Raw genomic sequence first — 19,929 nt, 5'->3', positions numbered from 1 at the left:
AGCTTACGGAAATGCCCAAGGATGTATATCACGCAAAAGAGTGGTCTTTCGTCATGAAAGGACGTACGGATCAGGTAGCGTTGTGTGAGATTCGTAGCTGCCATCTCAGTAGCCTACTGAGGTAAGGTAGATGTGAGGCATCACAAATGTACGAAGGATCGTACAAACAGATTCTCAATAGCAACGACATCAAAGCATATTTTTACATTCATGGTTAAAGAAAATAAACATATAACAAGTCAGCCTCAATTGCAAATAGAAACCAATCTTTGCCTAGGTTTCAGCGAAAATAATATGGCCTTTTTCGGAAGCTATTGACACTAAACTATTGCATGCCAAAGTTTGGCCGTGTCAGGTATAAAACTATAGCAGCGTAGCAGCCAGTCACAAATCTACATTACTTGAGCTGAAGAGAAACAGCAGGCCCCACTGCGCGGACTAGGTCGGTAGGAAGCGAGAGCTGAGCCGGAACTAATCGCAGCGAGCAGCTGTGTATCAAGAAACGCTGACGGTCATGCGCATGCGCACGTGAAAATATATATATATATATATATATATATATATATATATATATATATATATATATATATATATATGCATAAACAGTATCTATCTTTACGTTAGGAATTGGATTAATGTAACCATTAAAACATTAAAACTGTTAATCGCGTAGTCTGTAACCGAACTTACTTCTGACGAGGATGAGAACCCTATAAACGGATTCGGAGCCTCTAAGAAAGACTAGCTATTACTCGGCAAAATTAGTCTTCAATTTTGAATACATTACCAATCGACTAAAGAAAGTGGAGTCAGGCGTCGGCGACTACAAAGCCACCGTAAAATCAGGGCTGATGAAGCAAAGGTTGAAAACCTTCGAAAAAGTTCTTATTTCTCAATTGTAACTGGTCATTAAGTAGGTTTTCTTTATCAACCAACAGGTGTTTAAAGATTTGCAACGCCTCAAGGATGTCAAGCCTAGTGCCTTTAACCTCGCACTTTTAATAGCTCTTTGTTATTTGGAGGATTGGGAGCACGGGCCAATTGGACAAGGTGCTCGGCAAGAGTCGAGCCACGCGTGCCATCACCACTTTTCGTGGGTATATGTTGTTTATATCTAGCTGAGAGGGCTCTCCCTGTCTGGCCGATGTAATAACTCGGGCAATCACTACAGGTGATTTTGTACACCCCAGAACGAGATAATTTGTTCAAATGGCTCTGAGCACTATGGGACTTAACTTCTAGATCATCAGTCCCCGAGGAACTTAGAACTACTTAAACCTAACTAACCTAAGAACATCACGCACATCCATGCCCGAGGCAGGATTCTAACCTGCGACCGTAGCGGTCGCGCGGTTCCAGACTGTAGCGGCTAGAACCGCTCGGCCCCCCCTGCCGGCGAGATAATTTGTCATTAGTATTCTTTAATGAGTGGACCAAGTTCTTTTTGAGGCTGTTATTTGTAGAATATGCAATGTTAGAGCCGTGGCTATGTAAGAGTCGCCCTATTTTATAAGCTGCTTTGCCTGTGAAGGGAATAGAAATGAAGCTAGTGGAGTTGTCCTCTGATGTGACACCAAGTGTGGATGAGGTCGCAGTTTTTCTACCTGTTTTCTTGTTAAAGAGCTGTCGCACAATTTCTGGTTTATATCTATTATTATAGGCGATAACTTCTAAGGTTTGTAACTCGTTCTCCATTGCGTCTGCTGAAAGAGGAATGGCGAGCGCTCGGTGTATGCAAGAATGGAAGAAGGCCATTTTGTGGGCTTGGGAGTGTGTAGAATTGGCTGGGATGATATTATAAAAGGTATTTTTCCGAAAAATGTTAAACCTAGTACGGTTGTCCTCTATTGCCAGATTTAGGTCTACATAATTCAAAGATCTATCGGGAGATTCATTTTCCAGTGTAAAGCTTATTCTCTCGTCGAGTTTATTAAAAGTTGTGAAGATTTGATCTATATCGTCTTGAGAGCCGTTAATTATGAAAAGTAAGTCGTCTACATATCTTGCATAAAAAATAATTTTGCTCCCTAAATCTGCATTATTTTGAAAGAAAAGGCGTTCCATAGATTTTACAAAGATTTCAGATAAAAAACCTGACAGAGGGCTTCCCACTGCTAGACCAGATTGTTGAGAATACATTCCTCCATTAAAAGAGAAATACAGGGCTATTACAAATGATTGAAGCGATTTCATAAATTCACTGTAGCTCCATTCATTGACATATGGTCACGACACACTACAGATACGTAGATAAACTCATAAAGTTTTGTTCGGCTGAAGCCGCACTTCAGGTTTCTGCCGCCAGAGCGCTCGAGAGAGCAGTGAGACAAAATGGCGACAGGAGCTGAGAAAGCGTATGTCGTGCTTGAAATGCACTCACATCAGTCAGTCATAACAGTGCAACTACACTTCAGGACGAAGTTCAACAAAGATCCACCAACTGCTAACTCCATTCGCCGATGGTATGCGCAGTTTAAAGCTTCTGGATGCCTCTCTAAGGGGAAATCAACGGGTCGGCCTGCAGTGAGCGAAGAAACGGTTGAACGCGTGCGGGCAAGTTTCACGCGTAGCCCGCGGAAGTCGACGAATAAAGCAAGCAGGGAGCTAAACGTACCACAGCCGACGGTTTGGAAAATCTTACGGAAAAGGCTAAAGCAGAAGCCTTACCGTTTACAATTGCTACAAGCCCTGACACCCGATGACAAAGTCAAATGCTTTGAATTTTCGTCACGGTTGCAACAGCTCATGGAAGAAGATGCGTTCAGTGCGAAACTTGTTTTCAGTGATGAAGCAACATTTTTTCTTAATGGTGAAGTAAACAGACACAATGTGCGAATCTGGGCGGTAGAGAATCCTCACGCATTTGTGCAGCAAATTCGCAATTCACCAAAAGTTAACGTGTTTTGTGCAGTCTCACGGTTTAAAGTTTACGGCCCCTTTTTCTTCTACGAAAAAAACGTTACAGCGCACGTGTATCTGGACATGCAGGAAAATTGGCTCATGCCACAACTGGAGACCGACAGCGCCGAGCCGGCCGAAGTGGCCGTGCGGTTAAAGGCGCTGCAGTCTTGAACCGCAAGACCGCTACGGTCGCAGGTTCGAATCCTGCCTCGGGCATGGATGTTTGTGATGTCCTTAGGTTAGTCAGGTTTAACTAGTTCTAAGTTCTAGGGGACTAATGACCTCAGCAGTTGAGTCCCATAGTGCTCAGAGCCACTTGAACCATTCGACAGCGCCGACTTCATCTTTCAACAGGATGGTGCTCCACCGCACTTCCATCATGATGTTCGGCATTTCTTAAACAGGAGATTGGAAAAACCGATGGATCGGTCGTGGTGGAGATCATGATCAGCAATTCATGTCATGGCCTCCACGCTCTCCCAATTAACCCCATGCGACTTCTTTCTGTGGGGTTATGTGAAAGATTCAGTGTTTAAACATCCTCTACGAAGAAACGTGCCAGAACTGCGAGCTCGCATCAACGATGCTTTCGAACTCATTAATGGGGACATGCTGCGCCGCGTGTGGGAGGAACTTGATTATCGGCTTGATGTCTGCCGAATCACTAAAGGGGCACATATCAAACATTTGTGAATGCCTAAAAAAACTTTTTAAGTTTTTCTATGTGTGTGCAAAGCATTGTGAAAATATCTCAAATAATAAAGTTATTGTAGAGCTGTGAAATCGCTTCAATCATTTGTAATAACCCTGTAGTTATACTTCAGGGTAATGCGCAAGAGTCATTAATTCATCTATTTCAGTGTCGGATACTTTTTGTGGACACGCAAGTTAGCTTCTAAAATGTCTAAAATTTGGTACACTGGCACTTTAGTGTACAGACTTGTGATGTCAAAGCAAACGAGTTTAGAAACATGAGAGCAGATTTAAGTTTTCAATCTGCTAGCTAGGTCAATCGACACTACAGATTACGCGATTAACAGTTTTAATGGTTATATTAATCCAATTCCTAACGTAAAGACAGCTACTGTTTATGCATATATATTTTCACGCCTGCAAGCCCATGCCTACCAGCGGTGCTCGGTACATAGCCGCTCGCTGCGATTAGCTCCGCGCAGCTATCGCAGCCTACCGACCTCGTCCGCGCAGTGGGGCCTGCTGTCTCTCTTCAGCCCAAGAAATGTGGATTGATGACTGGGTACTACGTGCTATAGTTTTATACTTGACATGGCCAAACTTTGGCATGCAGTAGTTTAGTGTCAATAGCTTCTGAAGAAGGCCAAATTATTTTGGGTGAAACCTAGGTAAAGGTTGGTTTCTATTTGCAACTGAGGATGACGTGTTATATGTTTAATTATCACAGTTGCTCACAAGGCTGCTCGACGTTAAAAATTCTTAAAGAAAATACCCAGGAAGAACTGCTCGTTGCTGCCGCAGAAATAACAACAGTTTATAATGTTGAAACTTCCTGGCAGATTAAAACTGTGTGCTCGACCGAGACTCGAACTCGGGACCTTTGCCTTTTGCGGGCAAGTGCTCTACCATCTGAGCTACCGAAGCACGACTCACGCTCGGTACTCACAGCTTTACTTCTGCCAGTATCTCGTCTCCTACCTTCCAAACTTTACAGAAGCTCACCTGCGAACCTTGCAGAACTAGCACTCCTGAAAGAAAGGATATTGCGGAGACATGCCTTAGCCACAGCCTGGGGGATGTTTCCAGAATGAGATTTTCACTCTGCAGCGGAGTGTGCGCTGATATGAAACTTCCTGGCAGTATAATAATACTCCGCTATATCCTTTCTTTCAGGAGTGCTAGTTGTGCAAGGTTCGCAGGAGAGCTTCTGTAAAGTTTGGAAGGTAGGAGACGAGATACTGGCAGAAGTAAAGCTGTGAGTACCGGGCGTGAGTCGTGCTTCGGTAGCTCAGATGGTAGAGCACTTGCCCGCGAAAGGCAAAGGTCCCGAGTTCGAGTCTCGGTCGGGCACACAGTTTCAATCTGCCAGAAAGTTTCATATCAGCGCACACTCCGCTGCAGAGTGAAAATCTCATTCTAGTTTATAATGTTGTTAAGCATCGTCAGTCCTTCATTTCCCACGACTATACAGTAAATTAACTGAATGCCACAGTGTATCCTGACTCCAAAGTTGCCGCAAAGAAGTCTACAGCCAGGACAAAAGCGATTGTTAAAAATATTCTCGCACCACACTGTGTCCGAATGCATAAAACAATTGCAAGGAGTGTCATTTTACGGCATAGGCACCGACGCATCGAAACACAAACCCGAAAAGATGTTTCCTTCAGTTGTTCAATATTTTACTGAAACTGACGAAATCCAACAGAAGCTGTTGAAGTTTGATTCGCTGAATAACGCAATATCGGAGACAATTGCAAAGTTTTGTCCAGACACTTTAAGACAACTGCAAGTGACATTAGATAAATTAATCGCTTTTTGTGGAGACAATAGCAGTAGTAACATCGGAGGACTTCACCGGCGCTGCCAGCGGAATGTGTTTCGCCAAATTAAAAAAGAAATAAGAAAAATGTAGAAGGAATTAGATGCCGTGCCTCCATTCTCCACAAAACTATGTCAGGCGCTGCTGGAGTCTTAACTGTCAAAATTGAAATAATCGTCACGGACATATTCGAATATGTTTCAATATACACGGTCAGAACAGAGAAACTGAAAGAGTTCTGCTTATATGTTAATGGAAATCATCAGACTCTTCTGTCTCACTTCAAAACAAGGTGGTTGTTGTTAATGCCCCCAGTTGAGAGAATTGTTAAGGTTTGGATTCCATTGCCGGTCGTTGTGGCCGAGCGGTTCTAGGCGCTTCACTCCGCAACCGCGCTACTGCTACGGTTGCAGGTTCGAGTCCTGCCTCTTGAATGGATGTGTGTGATGTCCTTAGGTTAGTTAGGTTTGAGTAGTTCTAATTTCTAGGGGACTGATGACCACAGATGTTAAGTCCCATACAGCTCAGAGCCATTTGAACTATTTTTGGATTCCATTAAAATTTTTTGACGCCGAAGACAGGCCACCTAAAATAATTTCAGATTTTCTCAGTAGTCCATCAATGGAGCTTACTACATGTTTCCGCAGTCAAACTTGGCTCTGTTTGAAAAAAAAAATTGAAAAGCGAGGAGAAGATTAAAATCTCGATAACTGAAAAAACATATGCAGGAGAACCGTGAAGTTACTCTAATGAGAGAGATTTAGTACCGGCCTTGAAGTTGTGAGAGCAGGTCATAGGTCGTGCCTGGTCCGCGAAAGGCCGGGTTCGAGGCCCGACCCGGCACACTGTTTCAATCGGACAGGAAGTTTCAGATCAGTGCGCACTCCGCTGCAAAGAGATAACTCGTTCTGGTAACCAACGATAACAATCGTATTTCATTGAGATAGAGTGTTTCACTACGCTTTGACGATTTCAAACTGAATAACGCGCACTGAAAACAAGATACAGGGACGGCGCCGCCGTCTATTAGTAGTGCTGAGTGTCAAGTTTCATCCCATATACAGGTCACGAAGAAATTGAAGAAATGTATGATGAAATAAAAGAAATTATTCAGATAGTGAAGGGAGACGAAAATTTAATAGTCATGGGTGACTGGAATTCGAGTGTAGGAAAAGGGAGAGAAGGAAACGTAGTAGGTGAATATGAATTGGGGGTAAGAAATGAAAGAGGAAGCCGCCTGGTAGAATTTTGCACAGAGCACAACTTAATCATAGCTAACACTTGGTTTAAGAATCATGATAGAAGGTTGTATACATGGAAGAAGCCTGGAGATACTAAAAGGTATCAGATAGATTATATAATGATAAGACAGAGATTTAGGAATCAGGTTTTAAATTGTAAGACATTTCCAGGGGCAGATGTGGACTCTGACAACAACCTATTGGTTATGAACTGTAGATTAAAATTGAAGAAACTGCAAAACGGTGGGAATTTAAGGAGATGGGACCTGGATAAACTGAAAGAACCAGAGGTTGTAGAGAGTTTCAGGGAGAGCATTAGGGAACAATTGACAAGAATGGGGGAAAGAAATACAGTAGAAGAAGAATGGGTAGCTCTGAGGGATGAAGTAGTGAAGGCAGCAGAGGATCAAGTAGGTAAAAATACGAGGGCTATTAGAAATGCTTGGGTAACAGAAGAAATATTGAATTTAATTGATGAAAGAAGAAAATATAAAAATGCAGTAAATGAAGCAGGCAAAAAGGAATACAAACGTCTCAAAAACGAGATCGACAGGAAGTGCAAAATGGCTAAGCAGGGATGGCTAGAGGACAAATGTAAGGCTGTAGAGGCTTATCTCACTAGGGGTAAGATAGATACTGCCTACAGGAAAATTAGAGAGACCTTTGGAGAAAAGAGAACCACTTGTATGAATATCAAGAGCTCAGATGGAAACCCAGTTCTAAGCAAAGAAGGGAAAGCAGAAAGGTGGAAGGAGTATATAGAGGATCTATACATGGGCGATGTATTTGAGGACAATATTATGGAAATGAAAGAGGATGTAGATGAAGATGAAATGGGAGATATGATACTGCGTGAAGAGTTCGACAGAGCACTGAAAGACCTGAGTCGAAACAAAGCCCCGGGAGTAGACAACATTCCATTAGAACTACTGACGGCCTTGAGAGAGCCAGTCCTGACGAAACTCTACAATCTGGTGAGCAATATGTATGAGACAGGCGAAATACCCTCAGACTTCAAGAAGAATATAATAATTCCAATCCCAAAGAAAGCAGCTGTTGACAGATGTGAAAATTACCGAACTATCAGTTTAATAAGTCACGGCTGCAAAATACTAACGCGAATTCTTTACAGACGAATGGAAAAACTAACAGAAGCCGACCTCGGGGAAGATCAGTTTGGATTCCTTAGAAATATCGGAACACGTGAGACAATACTGACCCCACGACTTATCTTAGAAGAAAGATTAAGGAAAGGCAAACCTACGTTTCTAGCATTTGTAGACTTAGAGAAAGCTTTTGACAATGTTGACTGGAATACTCTCTTTCAAATTCTAAACGTGGCAGGGGTAAAGTACAGGGAGCGAAAAGCTATTTACAATTTGTACAGAAACCAAATGGCAGTTATAAGAGTCGAGGGACATGAAAGGGAAGCAGTGGTTGGGAAGGGAGTGAGACAGGGTTGTAGCCTCTCCCCGATGTTATTCAATCTGTATATTGAGCAAGCAGTAAAGGAAACAAAAGAAAAATTCGGAATAGGTATTAAAATCCTTGGAGAAGAAATAAAAACTTTGAGGTTCGCCGATGACATTTTAATTCTGTCAGACACAGCAAAGGACTTGGAAGAGCAGCTGAACGGAATGGATAGTGTCTTGAAAGGAGGATATAAGATGAACATCAACAATAGCAAAACGAGGATAATGGAATGTAGTCGAATTAAGTCGGGTGATGCTGAGGGAATTAGATTAGGAAATGAGACACTTAAAGTAGCAAAGGAGTTTTGCTATTTGGGGAGCAAAATAACTGATGATGGTCGAAGTAGAGAGGATATTAAATGTAGACTGGCAATGGCAAGGAAAGCATTTCGGAATAAGAGAAATTTGTTAACATCGAGTATAGGTTTAAGTGTCAGGAAGTCGTTTCTGACAGTATTTGTATGGAGTGTAGCCATGTATGGAAGTGAAACATGGACGATAAATAGTTTGGACAAGAAGAGAATAGAATCTTTCGAAATGTGGTGCTACAGAAGAATGCTGAAGATTAGATGGGTAGATCATATAACTAATGAGGAAGTATTGAATAGGATTGGGGAGAAGAGAAATTTGTGGCACAACTTGACTAGAAGAAGGGATCGGTTGGTAGGACATGTTCTGAGGCATCAAGGGATCACCAATTTGGTGTTGGAGGGCAGCGTGGAGGGTAAAAATCGTAGAGGGAGACCAGACCAAGAGACAAATACACTAAGCAGATTCAGAAGGATGTAGGTTGCAGTAGGTAGTGGGAGATGAAGAAGCTTGCACAGGATAGAGTAGCATGGAGAGCTGCATCAAACCAGTCTCAGGACTGAAGGCCACAACAACAACAACACAGGTCACTAATCACGTCATACTAGTAGAAGCAACGTAGTGTTTTAGCGATGGAGTGCTGTTTTCGCTACGTTGAATCTGTCCTGCACCTGAAACGTGCCATTCATAAGCATTTAAACATTCAGCCGCGATATCCAACTCTTGCCCATGGAACAATAGATAATTGGCTAAGAAACGTCCGCACAAATGCCAGTACATCGAGCCGAAAGTCAGTAGCTACATACATACATACTCCGCAATCCACCACACGGTGCGTGGCGGAGGGTACTTCGTACCACAACTAGCATCTTCTCTCCCTGTTTCACTCCCAAACAGAACGAGGGAAAAATTGTAAGTAGGCTGTTTAGGTTTTTTTTATTGGTAACGCCACCGCCACGTAGTGCTCTGTATGAAAATCACTGACTGTGCTGTGTGCAGTCTGTGGCTGGTTGGCATTGTTGTAATACTCGCCATTGTAGCGTTGGGCAGTTGGCTGTTAGCGCGTAGCGTTGCGCAGTTGGAGGTGAGCCGCCAGCAGTGGTGGATGTGGGGAGAGAGATGGCGGAGTTTTGAGAGCGGATGATCTGGACGTGTGTCCATCAGAGACAGTAAATTTGTAAGACTGGATGTCATGAACTGCTATCTATTATGACTTTTGAACACCTTTAAGGTAAATACATTGTTTGTTCTCTATCAAAATCTTTCATTTGCTAACTATGCCTATCAGTAGTTAGTGCCTTCAGTAGTTAGAATCTTTTATTTAGCTGGCAGTAGTGGCGCTCGCTGTATTGCAGTAGTTCGAGCAATGAAGATTTTTGTGAGGTGAGTGATATGTGAAAGGTATAGGTTAATGTTAGTCAGGGCCATTCTTTTGTAGGGATTATTGAAAGTCAGGTTGCTTTGCGCTAAAAACATTGTGTGTCAGTTTAGTGTTGATCAGAATAGATAAAGAGCGAAATGTCTTGAGTACGTTCAGTTCTGCTCAGCTGTTTGAAAATCAAATAATGTAAGAGGTTTATCAACACAGTAATTCAATAATTTTTCTAAGGGGACGTTTCATAAAATGACTGCCTATATCCATCTGTACGAGCCTTAATCTCCTTTATCTTATCTTTGTCGTCTTTCCGCGAAATGTAAGTTGGCGGCAGTAAAATTGTACTGCAGTCAGCCTCAAATGCCGGTTCTCTAACTTTTCTCAGTAGCGATTCACGAAAAGAACTCCTCCTTTCCTCTAGAGCAGGGCTTAACAACTGGACGGTTTTGAGTGCGAGTACTCGCGTCTGCTCAGGCACGTGCTCGCGAGGAGGTGCAAGTTTGCGGAGTAGGGAGAGAGGGGAGGGAGGGGAAATGCGCGCGCACGTTTGAATAGGGCCGCTGCGTGCCTATTGAATTCGCGCCGACTGTGTAACGTTTAAAGTACTACGATCAGCTCTAACAGTCACTTCGCTGGTTAAGAATCATGTCAAGTCGCCGTTGTGTAACCCCAGCCATGCTTTCGCACTTCAACCCCCATTGGGAGGAGTTGTATCTGTTTACAGAAAAAGATGGTGTTGCAAAATGTTTAGTATGTCACAAAACGCTGAATTCTTATAGGAAATTTAATTTGCAGCGACATTATATGTCGTACCACGCGAAAGACTACGGAAGTGGAAAATGTGATGGACCAGATCGTGCACAGGAAGTTATTAAACTTAAAAGGAAGCTATCCGAAGAAGATCTGGACGATGAAGAAAAACCAACTCAGGCAGCTCTCAGAGTGAGTTACAAAATTGCTTTGCTTTTAGCAAAATCCCGGCGCCCCTTCACTGATGGCGATTTAATAAAAGAATGTTTGGTAGTTGCAGCGGAACATTTGTGTCCATCTCAAGTTGAACAGTTTCGGAATTTGCCATTATCTAACATGACCATTATGTGTCGCATACAGGACATGGCAGACGACGTCCAGAGCCAGCTTGCAAATATCTGTAAAGATTTTATGGCGTATTCTCTAGCTCTGGACGAAAGTATTGATATCACTGGAACAGCGCAGCTTGCCATATTTATTAGAGATGTTAATAGAGATCTTCAGGTGAGGGAGGAGCTCCTCGATGTAGTAGCCGTGAAGAACACTACAACCGGAGGTGATATTTTAAGTAGTGTTGAAGAAAGTGTTGAAAATATAGGATTGTCGTGGAATTCTTTAGTTTCAGTGTCTACAGACGGTGCACCAGCGATGACAGGGGAAAAAAAAATCAGGTTTCGTTGATCTGTTGAAGGAGAAAATGCAAAAACTGACCGTGCCGAATGAAATAAGGGGTGTTTACTGTGTGATCCACCAGGAAAACTTATGTGCAAAGAGTATCACTCTAAAAATGTGATTAGTTTTGTTGTTCGTACAACCAATTATATAAGGAAGCATGGGCTACAACACAGACTATTTAAAAGCTTTCTTGAGGATGTAGAAAGCCAGTATCGTAGCCTGCCTTATTACAGCGAGGTCCGCTGGCTTAGTCGTGGCGAATTATTAAATCGATTTTTTGCCTATTAGTTGAGATAAATATGTTCATGGAAATAAATAACATGTGTGTTCCTGAATTGAAAGAGCCTTCATGGAAATGTGATCTCGCGTTCTTAGCAGATTTAACTAGCTATCTGAATGGTTTGAACATTTCACTACAAGGTAAAGATCTGCTAATTACTCATTTCATAGATCGAATACGAGCTTTTAAAATGAAATTGACACTTTGGGTGCGTCAGCTGGCAACAGGAAATCTAGCTCATTTTCCTAAATTATCATCCATGTAAGATGTTCACAAAGACTGTGAACGTTATTCATATAGTTTAGTTGCCCTTAAGGAAGAATTTGATCAACGCTTTCAAGAACTGACAGCACTAGACAATGATTTTGATCTGTTCTCCTGTCCATTTTTAGCGAATATTGAAGAAATTTGTCCTGAGCTGCAACTAGAAATTATTGACCTGCAGTGTGACAGAGAATACAGAGACAAATTTCAGAACAAGAAAAACATTTTGGAATTCTACAGACACTTCCTACAGGATAGATTTCCTCATTTGCACAAACTGGCGGCTACAGTAATATCAATGTTCGGTTCCACGTATGTTTGTGAAAAACTGTTCTCTGCAATGAAATATAACAAGACACGCCTGAGAAACGCATTGTCTGATCGAAATTTAAACTGCACACTGCGCCTACAATGCACAAGAACAATTACTCCGAACATAGACGCAATTATAAAGGGCAAAAAGTACAAGATAGCCGAGAATCCCTCACATCAGTGACACCTTTTATTGTCTAACAGTTCACAAATTAATACGAATGTAGAGACAAACACTAAGCTAATAAAATTATGTGGCACGTGTACATTCTCCTTTATTTGTTTCATTTGTGGCAGTAATAATTCGTGAGTGATATCCCTGCATGTGGCCGCGGATTTACATTGACTGGCGGCAGCTGTTGTGTGCCCCACGTGACTTTCCCCACTCTCCGCTCTGGTCCGGTAGTGGGGGTAGCGTGCTCGCGCCTTGCTGCTCACAGCTTGCTCCGCGAGCACGTATGTTGTGAAGACCTGGTCTAGAGACTCCCACCCGAGTTCCTGTAGCATTTCTGTAACACTCGCGTGATGATCAAACCTACCAGTAACAAATCTAGCAGCCCACCTCTGAATTGCTTCTATGTCCTCCCTAAATCCGACCTGATAGTGATCCCAAACGCTCGAGCAGTACTCAAGAATAGGTCGCATTAGTGTTTTATAAGCGGTCTCCTTTACAGATGAACCACATCTTCCCAAAATTCTACCAATGAACTGAAGACGACTATCCGCCTTCCCCACAACTGCCATTACATGCTTCTCCCACTTCATATCGCTCTGCAATGTTACGACCAAATATTTAATCGACGTGACTGTGTCAAGCGCTACACTACTAATGGAGTATTCAAACATTATGGGTTTCTTTTCCCTATTCAACTGCATTAATTTACATTTATCTATATTTAGAGTTAGCTGACATTCTTTACACCAATCACAAATCCTGTGCAAGTCATCTTGTATCCTACAGTCACCCAACGACGACACCTTCCCGTACACCACAGTATCATCAGCAAACAGCCGCACATTGCTATCCACCCAATCCAAAAGATCATTTAAGTAGATAGAAAACAACAGCGGACCTACCACACTTCCCTGGGGCACTCCAGATTATACCCTCACCTCCGATGAACACTCACCATCGAGGACAACATAGAGGGTTCTATTACTTAAGAAGTCTTCGAGCCACTCACATACTTGGGAACAAATCCCATATGCTCGTACCTTAGTTAGAAGTCTGCAGTGGGGCACCGAGTAAACAGCTTTCCGGAAGTCAAGGAATATGGCATCCGTCTGATACCCGTCATCCACGGTTCGCAAGATATCATGTGAAAAAAGGGCGAGTTGCGTTTCGCAGGAGCGATGCTTCCTAAAGCCGTGATGATGCATGGACAGCAACTTCTGTGTCTCAAGGAAATTCATTATATTCGAACTGAGAATATGTTCGAGAATCCTGCAGCAAACCGATGTTAAGGATATTGGTCTGTAATTTTGAGGATCCGTCCTTCTACCCTTCTTATATACAGGCGTCATCTGCACTTTTTTCCAGTCGCTCGGGACTTTACGTTGGGCAAGAGATCTGCGATAAATGCAAGCTAAGTAAGGAGCCAATGCAGTAGAGTACTCTCTGCAAAAACGAATTGGAATCCCATCAGGACCTGGCGATTTATTTATTTTCAACCCATTCAGCTGCTTCACAACCCCAGGGATGTCTATCACTATGTCCTCCATACGAGAATCTGTACGAGACTCAAACGGCGGTATGTTTGTACGATCCTCCTGCGTGAAAGATTTCTCAAATGCTAAATTTAAAATTTCAGCTTTCGTTTTGCTTTCTTCCGTTGCCAGGCCAGACTGATCTGTGAGTGACTGGATGGAAGCCTTCGACCCGCTTACTCATTTTACGTAAGACCAGAATTTCCTTGGGTTTTCAGCAGGATCTTTTGCTAAGTTATGTCGGTGGTAGTGGTTGTATGCTTCGTGCATCGCTCTTTTTACAGCAGCACCAATCTCTACTAACTTTTGCCTGTCCTCATTCTCCTGATCTTTCTTGTACCGCGAGTGCAACTGCCTTTGCTTCCTGAGCATTCTCCGAATTGCGCTGTTAAACCACCGTGGATCTTTTCCGTCCGTAACCCACTTTTTCGGTATGTACTTGTCGAATGCGTGATTTACAATGTGTTTAAAATTTACCGATAATTCTTCCACGTCCATCGTACCGGAATTAAATGAAGTCGATTCTTTTATTAAGTGGAATGCTAACAACTGCTTATCTGCTCTTTTCTAGTAAGAATACTCTCCTAGCCTTCTTGACCGGCTTTTTAACTTTCGTAACCATAGTCGTAATGACAACATCATGATCACTAATCCCTGTCTCAACACTGACATCGTCGATGAGGTCTGGTCTGTTCGTGGCTACCAGATCTGAAATATTTCCATTACGCGTTGGCTGTCGATTTAGCTGCTCAAGACAGTTTTCGGATAATGTGTTCAAAAGTAATTCACACTCCCGAGAACATCGAACGTTTTACAGCAGTTTACAGTCAAGCCTGCCTCATTCGTAACGAAAACGCACCCAAACGCTGATCATGCCACACATCTAACAAGACCTTGCAAGTTCCCCATGGAGCGTTTGGTAATAGCGTAACTTCCAAACGCGTTTGTGTAGATTAACTGCCTCGCTCGCCTGGTTTAAGCGTACCGGCCTTTTACCTATGTGGTTATTTGAAACGAGAGAGTACTCCGACCGTCCGCCGCTCGTGGTCTCGCGGTAGCGTTCTCGCTTCCCGAGCACGGGGTCCCGGGTTCGATTCCCGGCGGGGTCAGGGATTTTCACCTGCCTCGAGATGACTGGGTGTTTGTGTTGTCCTCATCATTTCATCATCATCCAGGAAAGTGGCGCAATTGGACTGAGCAAAGATTGGGTAATTGTACGGGCGCTGATAACCACGCTGTTGAGCGCCCCACAAACCAAACATCATCATCATCATCATCATACTCCGACCGGCTGAGAAATTTTCAACAGTTAAAAAGTTAAAAAATCCAATTTACGGAGAAATTTCCAGAACTCCTCCAACAGTTGCGAAAAGTGAGCGAAAGGTCTAGGGCATTGTGTAGGTGCGAATGGTGATTTGTCCGATTTTGTATTTTATAATAAACTTGAATAAATGTTGGATGTAGTGTAAAATATTCAACTTTGTCTCAGATCAGTTTGTGTGTTACTCAAATTTGAAATCACCAAAACATTGTGAAATACCCTGTACGTAGTTTCGAGATATGGCGTTAAAAGTCTGATACTATTTCTCGAACAAAGTTTCATCCGTATCAAGAAAATTAACATAATTCCAGATCTAATTAAAATTAAGAACATTTTCGGCATGCTTAGAAACATTATAGAGATACATACCATACACAAATTTCTCGGCGGAGAAGGGAGTGCTGTGGCGGCTACCTGCAGAAAATAATTGTGGCGACAACTCGCAACTGTTGGCCTTAAGCGTCAGATAATATTTAATTTTAGTCAGACTATAACACCCAAAACTTTTCAATAACTAGCCCGCATCTCGTGGTCGTGCGGTAGCGTTCTCGCTTCCCACGCCCGGGTTCCCGGGTTCGATTCCCGGCGGGGTCAGGGATTTTCTCTGCCTCGTGATGGCTGGGTGTTGTGTGCTGTCCTTAGGTTAGTTAGGTTTAACTAGTTCTAAGTTCTAGGGGACTGATGACCATAGATGGTAAGTCCTATAGTGCTCAGAGCCATTTTTTTTTTTCAATAACTGTTGAGAATAGCTACGGCTGATTGTTATTGTTGGAAACCAGCATTGCTGGGCAAGTGTGCCACAGGGATGTCTGCTTATTGCCTTTCCATCTCCACAGAAAGTAGCGTTTGGTGACAACTGTCGTGACGTTGCAGACACGGTGCCGGAGCTGCAGTGGACGTTCGTGGAGCAGGCGCTGAGTCCCGGACCCCCCGTGTCGCTGCGCTGCTCTGCCGCTGGGAGTCCGCCCCCGCAGTTCACCTGGTACCTCGATGGACGGCCTCTTACCGCCGCACGTCTCGGCCACAGGTCTGTACCCAGTACCATTCAATACGTACATACCGATCTGGAACAGCTCTAGAAGACTAGCTCTCTGTGTTATTACAATGGGCTTCCTTAGTAGAGTACATCAATTACAAAAGTTAGCTGTTGTTATTGTTGAAGATAATGATGATGATGATGGTGATGATGTTGACGTTGTCTTCAGTCGTAAGACTAGTTTGATGCAGCTCTTCGTGTGTGTCTATTCAGTGCAAGCATCTTCATGTGCACCGTACCACGCCCGTAGCGAGAGGGCGGCAACATAGACCCCACAAACGAGGCCCAAAAGCCGATGGGGAAAAATGCTACAAAAACAGGATTTAAGAATTAACCGGAAAGAAACTTCTTCTACTCCTTCAATTGCTGTCTTCTGCCTTTCCGTTGCAAAAGTATGCTGTTGTCAAGGCGTCATTTCTACAGATTCATTTCGACCCATGTAGCATCACAAAGGAAAGATTAGCGCCTGGCAGACGTCCATCGCTAACATGGATTCATTGTTTTGGTGACAACACTGCGCTCTGTTGACACAGCTGCCGCCCACACAGCTCGCCCACGTCAACAATGGAGTTCTTACTGCTGCTTCACTGCACTTCCTTCGTCGTAAGAATGAACCTGATGTATGCGCTACACGCCAACAAATGCATTGTTAGCTGAAGCTGCAGAAATGCCCAGTGCCCTACGATGGAAATTAATGACCCATATATCCCTTGTAACAAGACGTGCTGTAATTGACCACCCACTGATGCAGAAACTCGACAGATGGTTTCAAAAAGACATGGATAGACAGAGAAAAAACACTGCTCTAAAACCAGAACTCTGTAAAAGCTTAGTAAACCTAAAGGACATCATACCTAATCTCCTAAGAACGCCAGCATATCCTAATTCAGAATAGCAGTGCAAACGAAATAACTTCTGTAGATGATGTCTTCTAATTCCCAATAACAACAATGGTCCAGAACATACTGACGTCTCCAAAACTCTAGATAATGGTAGAGTAGGTTGGGCTTTCCTAAGTCCAAGCACAAATTACAGGGAACTGATATCGCTTCCCAGTGAAACCTCTACCATTACGGCAGAAGCTAAAGCTATACTCGCAGCTTTATGTTATTCGCGGATCCTCACACCAAGAAGCATTATGATTATAAGGCACTGAAGAAGCTTGCTCCAATACTTGCAGACACTTGCCATGCTCAAGAAATTCAATCCACTGGTGGTGAACATCTTGAAAGCAACCAAAGAAAACGAATATACTGGAAAGAAGATACAACTTACGTGCATCAAACAACAGGCCAACATTAAATTTAATGAAATGGTCGATGAATTAGCGAAAAGTGCTGCTCAATACATTACTTTTGTAAATATCTTATTACCGTCATCAGACACGAAGACTACTTTATGTAGAAGAACAAGGCGACAATGGAACGACGAATATCAAGCTTCATTGCACTTTAAAGGGAAATATTATGGTCAAATATAGCCGAACATTCCTTCAAAGCCCTGGTTCTACACAGTTAAGGCGAACGAAAAATTTATAAACTCAATAATCCGAATGAGATTTAATCACGAATCTTTCCCTAGCCGTCTTCACCGATTAAGCGTCCTAGACAATCCTCATTGCGAATGTGATGGAATATCAGTCACATCTTTTTCGAATGTAAACTACATGGAAAGCAAAAAATCGAATTTATTCAACAATTAATAAGATGCCATCAACCATTACCAACTACCGTACCAGATCTCCTGCAATTGAATAATATACTAATCCTAAAATTAATTACGAAATTTTTCGATAAATGTGACCTCACTTTGTAAAACCCGAAAACACTGAAAGATAGCTGTATGGTCTTCAGACCAAAAGTCAAAATAAAAAAATAAACATAAAAAGAATCTGACGTAAACGAACACAAACGCTATGATTGGTCAGCAGGCGTAGCACAAACAGTGCACTGGTGTTGTTCCTCTCTTGAAAGTAGGTCCTACTTATCTATTAGATATTTTATTATTTTCTTGCGGTAAATGAAGTTTTAAGATATGTGTGAACAACCATCAACGTTTTCTTAATCATACTTTAGCTATGAAGTTTTAATTTCAAAAATCGTGTACAGTCTTTATAACTGCTTGTTGTGCTCTGATGGTCGCCATGGCAATACGTGCTGGGAATATGGGTGAAGCTGCTCCCTGCTCCGTACTGAAATATGTTCGTGAAATATTGTTAACAAGTGGCAAGAAACAATTTGTTCTTAATATTTTTTCACATATTTACAGAGAAAATCGAGTTCGAAGTTGTAAAGAGACGCCTGGTGTATTCGGTAGCGCTGGAGACTGGTAATTTGGTGTATTGTGCATGATTGCAGGGCCGGCCGGTGTGGCCGAGCGGTTCTAGGCGCTTCAGTCTGGATCCGCGCGACCGCTACGGTCGCAGGTTCGAATCCTGCCTCGGGCATGTGATGTCCTTAGGTTAGTTAGGTTTAACTAGTTCTAAGTTCTAGGGGACTGATGACCTCAGATGTTAAGTCCCATAGTAGTGCTCAGAGCCATTTAAACCATGATCGCAGGTTCGAATCACCCTGACTGGGGTTTATGTTTTTTTAAACATTCAGCTTTTAGATATAAAATTCGTCGAATTTACGTTAACTAATAAAGATTTCATTATCAGTTACTGCATATCTAAGTACAGGGTGACAATTATTGAACAATTGTTGTTGTTGTGGTCTTCAGTCCTGAGACTGGTTTGATGCAGCTCTCCATGCTACTCTATCCTGTGCAAGCTTTTTCATCTCCCAGTATCTACTGCAACCTACACTCCTGGAAATGGAAAAAAGAACACATTGACACCGGTGTGTCAGACCCACCATACTTGCTCCGGACACTGCGAGAGGGCTGTACAAGCAATGATCACACGCACGGCACAGCGGACACACCAGGAACCGCGGTGTTGGCCGTCGAATGGCGCTAGCTGCGCAGCATTTGTGCACCGCCGCCGTCAGTGTCAGCCAGTTTGCCGTGGCATACGGAGCTCCATCGCAGTCTTTAACACTGGTAGCATGCCGCGACAGCGTGGACGTGAACCGTATGTGCAATTGACGGACTTTGAGCGAGGGCGTATAGTGGGCATGCGGAGGCCGGGTGGACGTACCGCCGAATTGCTCAACACGTGGGGCGTGAGGTCTCCACAGTACATCGATGTTGTCGCCAGTGGTCGGCGGAAGGTGCACGTGCCCGTCGACCTGGGACCGGACCGCAGCGACGCACGGATGCACGCCAAGACCGTAGGATCCTACGCAGTGCCGTAGGGGACCGCACCGCCACTTCCCAGCAAATTAGGGACACTGTTGCTCCTGGGGTATCGGCGAGGACCATTCGCAACCGTCTCCATGAAGCTGGGCTACGGTCCCGCACACCGTTAGGCCGTCTTCCGCTCACGCCCCAACATCGTGCAGCCCGCCTCCAGTGGTGTCGCAACAGGCGTGAATGGAGGGACGAATGGAGACGTGTCGTCTTCAGCGATGAGAGTCGCTTCTGCCTTGGTGCCAATGGTGGTCGTATGCGTGTTTGGCGCAGTGCAGGTGAGCGCCACAATCAGGACTGCGTACGACCGAGGCACACAGGGCCAACACCCGGCATCGTGGTGTGGGGAGCGATCTCCTACACTGGCCGTACACCACTGGTGATCGTCGAGGGGACACTGAATAGTGCACGGTACATCCAAACCGTCATCGAACCCATCGTTCTACCATTCCTAGACCGGCAAGGGAACTTGCTGTTCCAACA

At 43.5% G+C, this 19,929-nt stretch overlaps 1 protein-coding gene across 1 annotated transcript in view; it reads left to right on the top strand.

The window, feature by feature from the left end:
• LOC126143911 (Down syndrome cell adhesion molecule-like protein Dscam2) overlaps window positions 1–19,929 on the top strand; it is a 493,502-nt gene that overhangs the window by 193,281 nt on the left and 280,292 nt on the right. Inside the window, exon 4 of the mRNA XM_049915460.1 lies at window positions 15,993–16,146. Within this exon, the coding sequence (XP_049771417.1) occupies window positions 15,993–16,146 (154 nt within the window). The remainder of the gene's footprint in view (window positions 1–15,992; window positions 16,147–19,929) is intronic.

Source organism: Schistocerca cancellata, chromosome 1, assembly GCF_023864275.1.
Source record: "Schistocerca cancellata isolate TAMUIC-IGC-003103 chromosome 1, iqSchCanc2.1, whole genome shotgun sequence".
NCBI lineage: Eukaryota > Metazoa > Arthropoda > Insecta > Orthoptera > Acrididae > Schistocerca > Schistocerca cancellata.
This window is presented reverse-complemented; position numbering and strand designations above follow the sequence as displayed.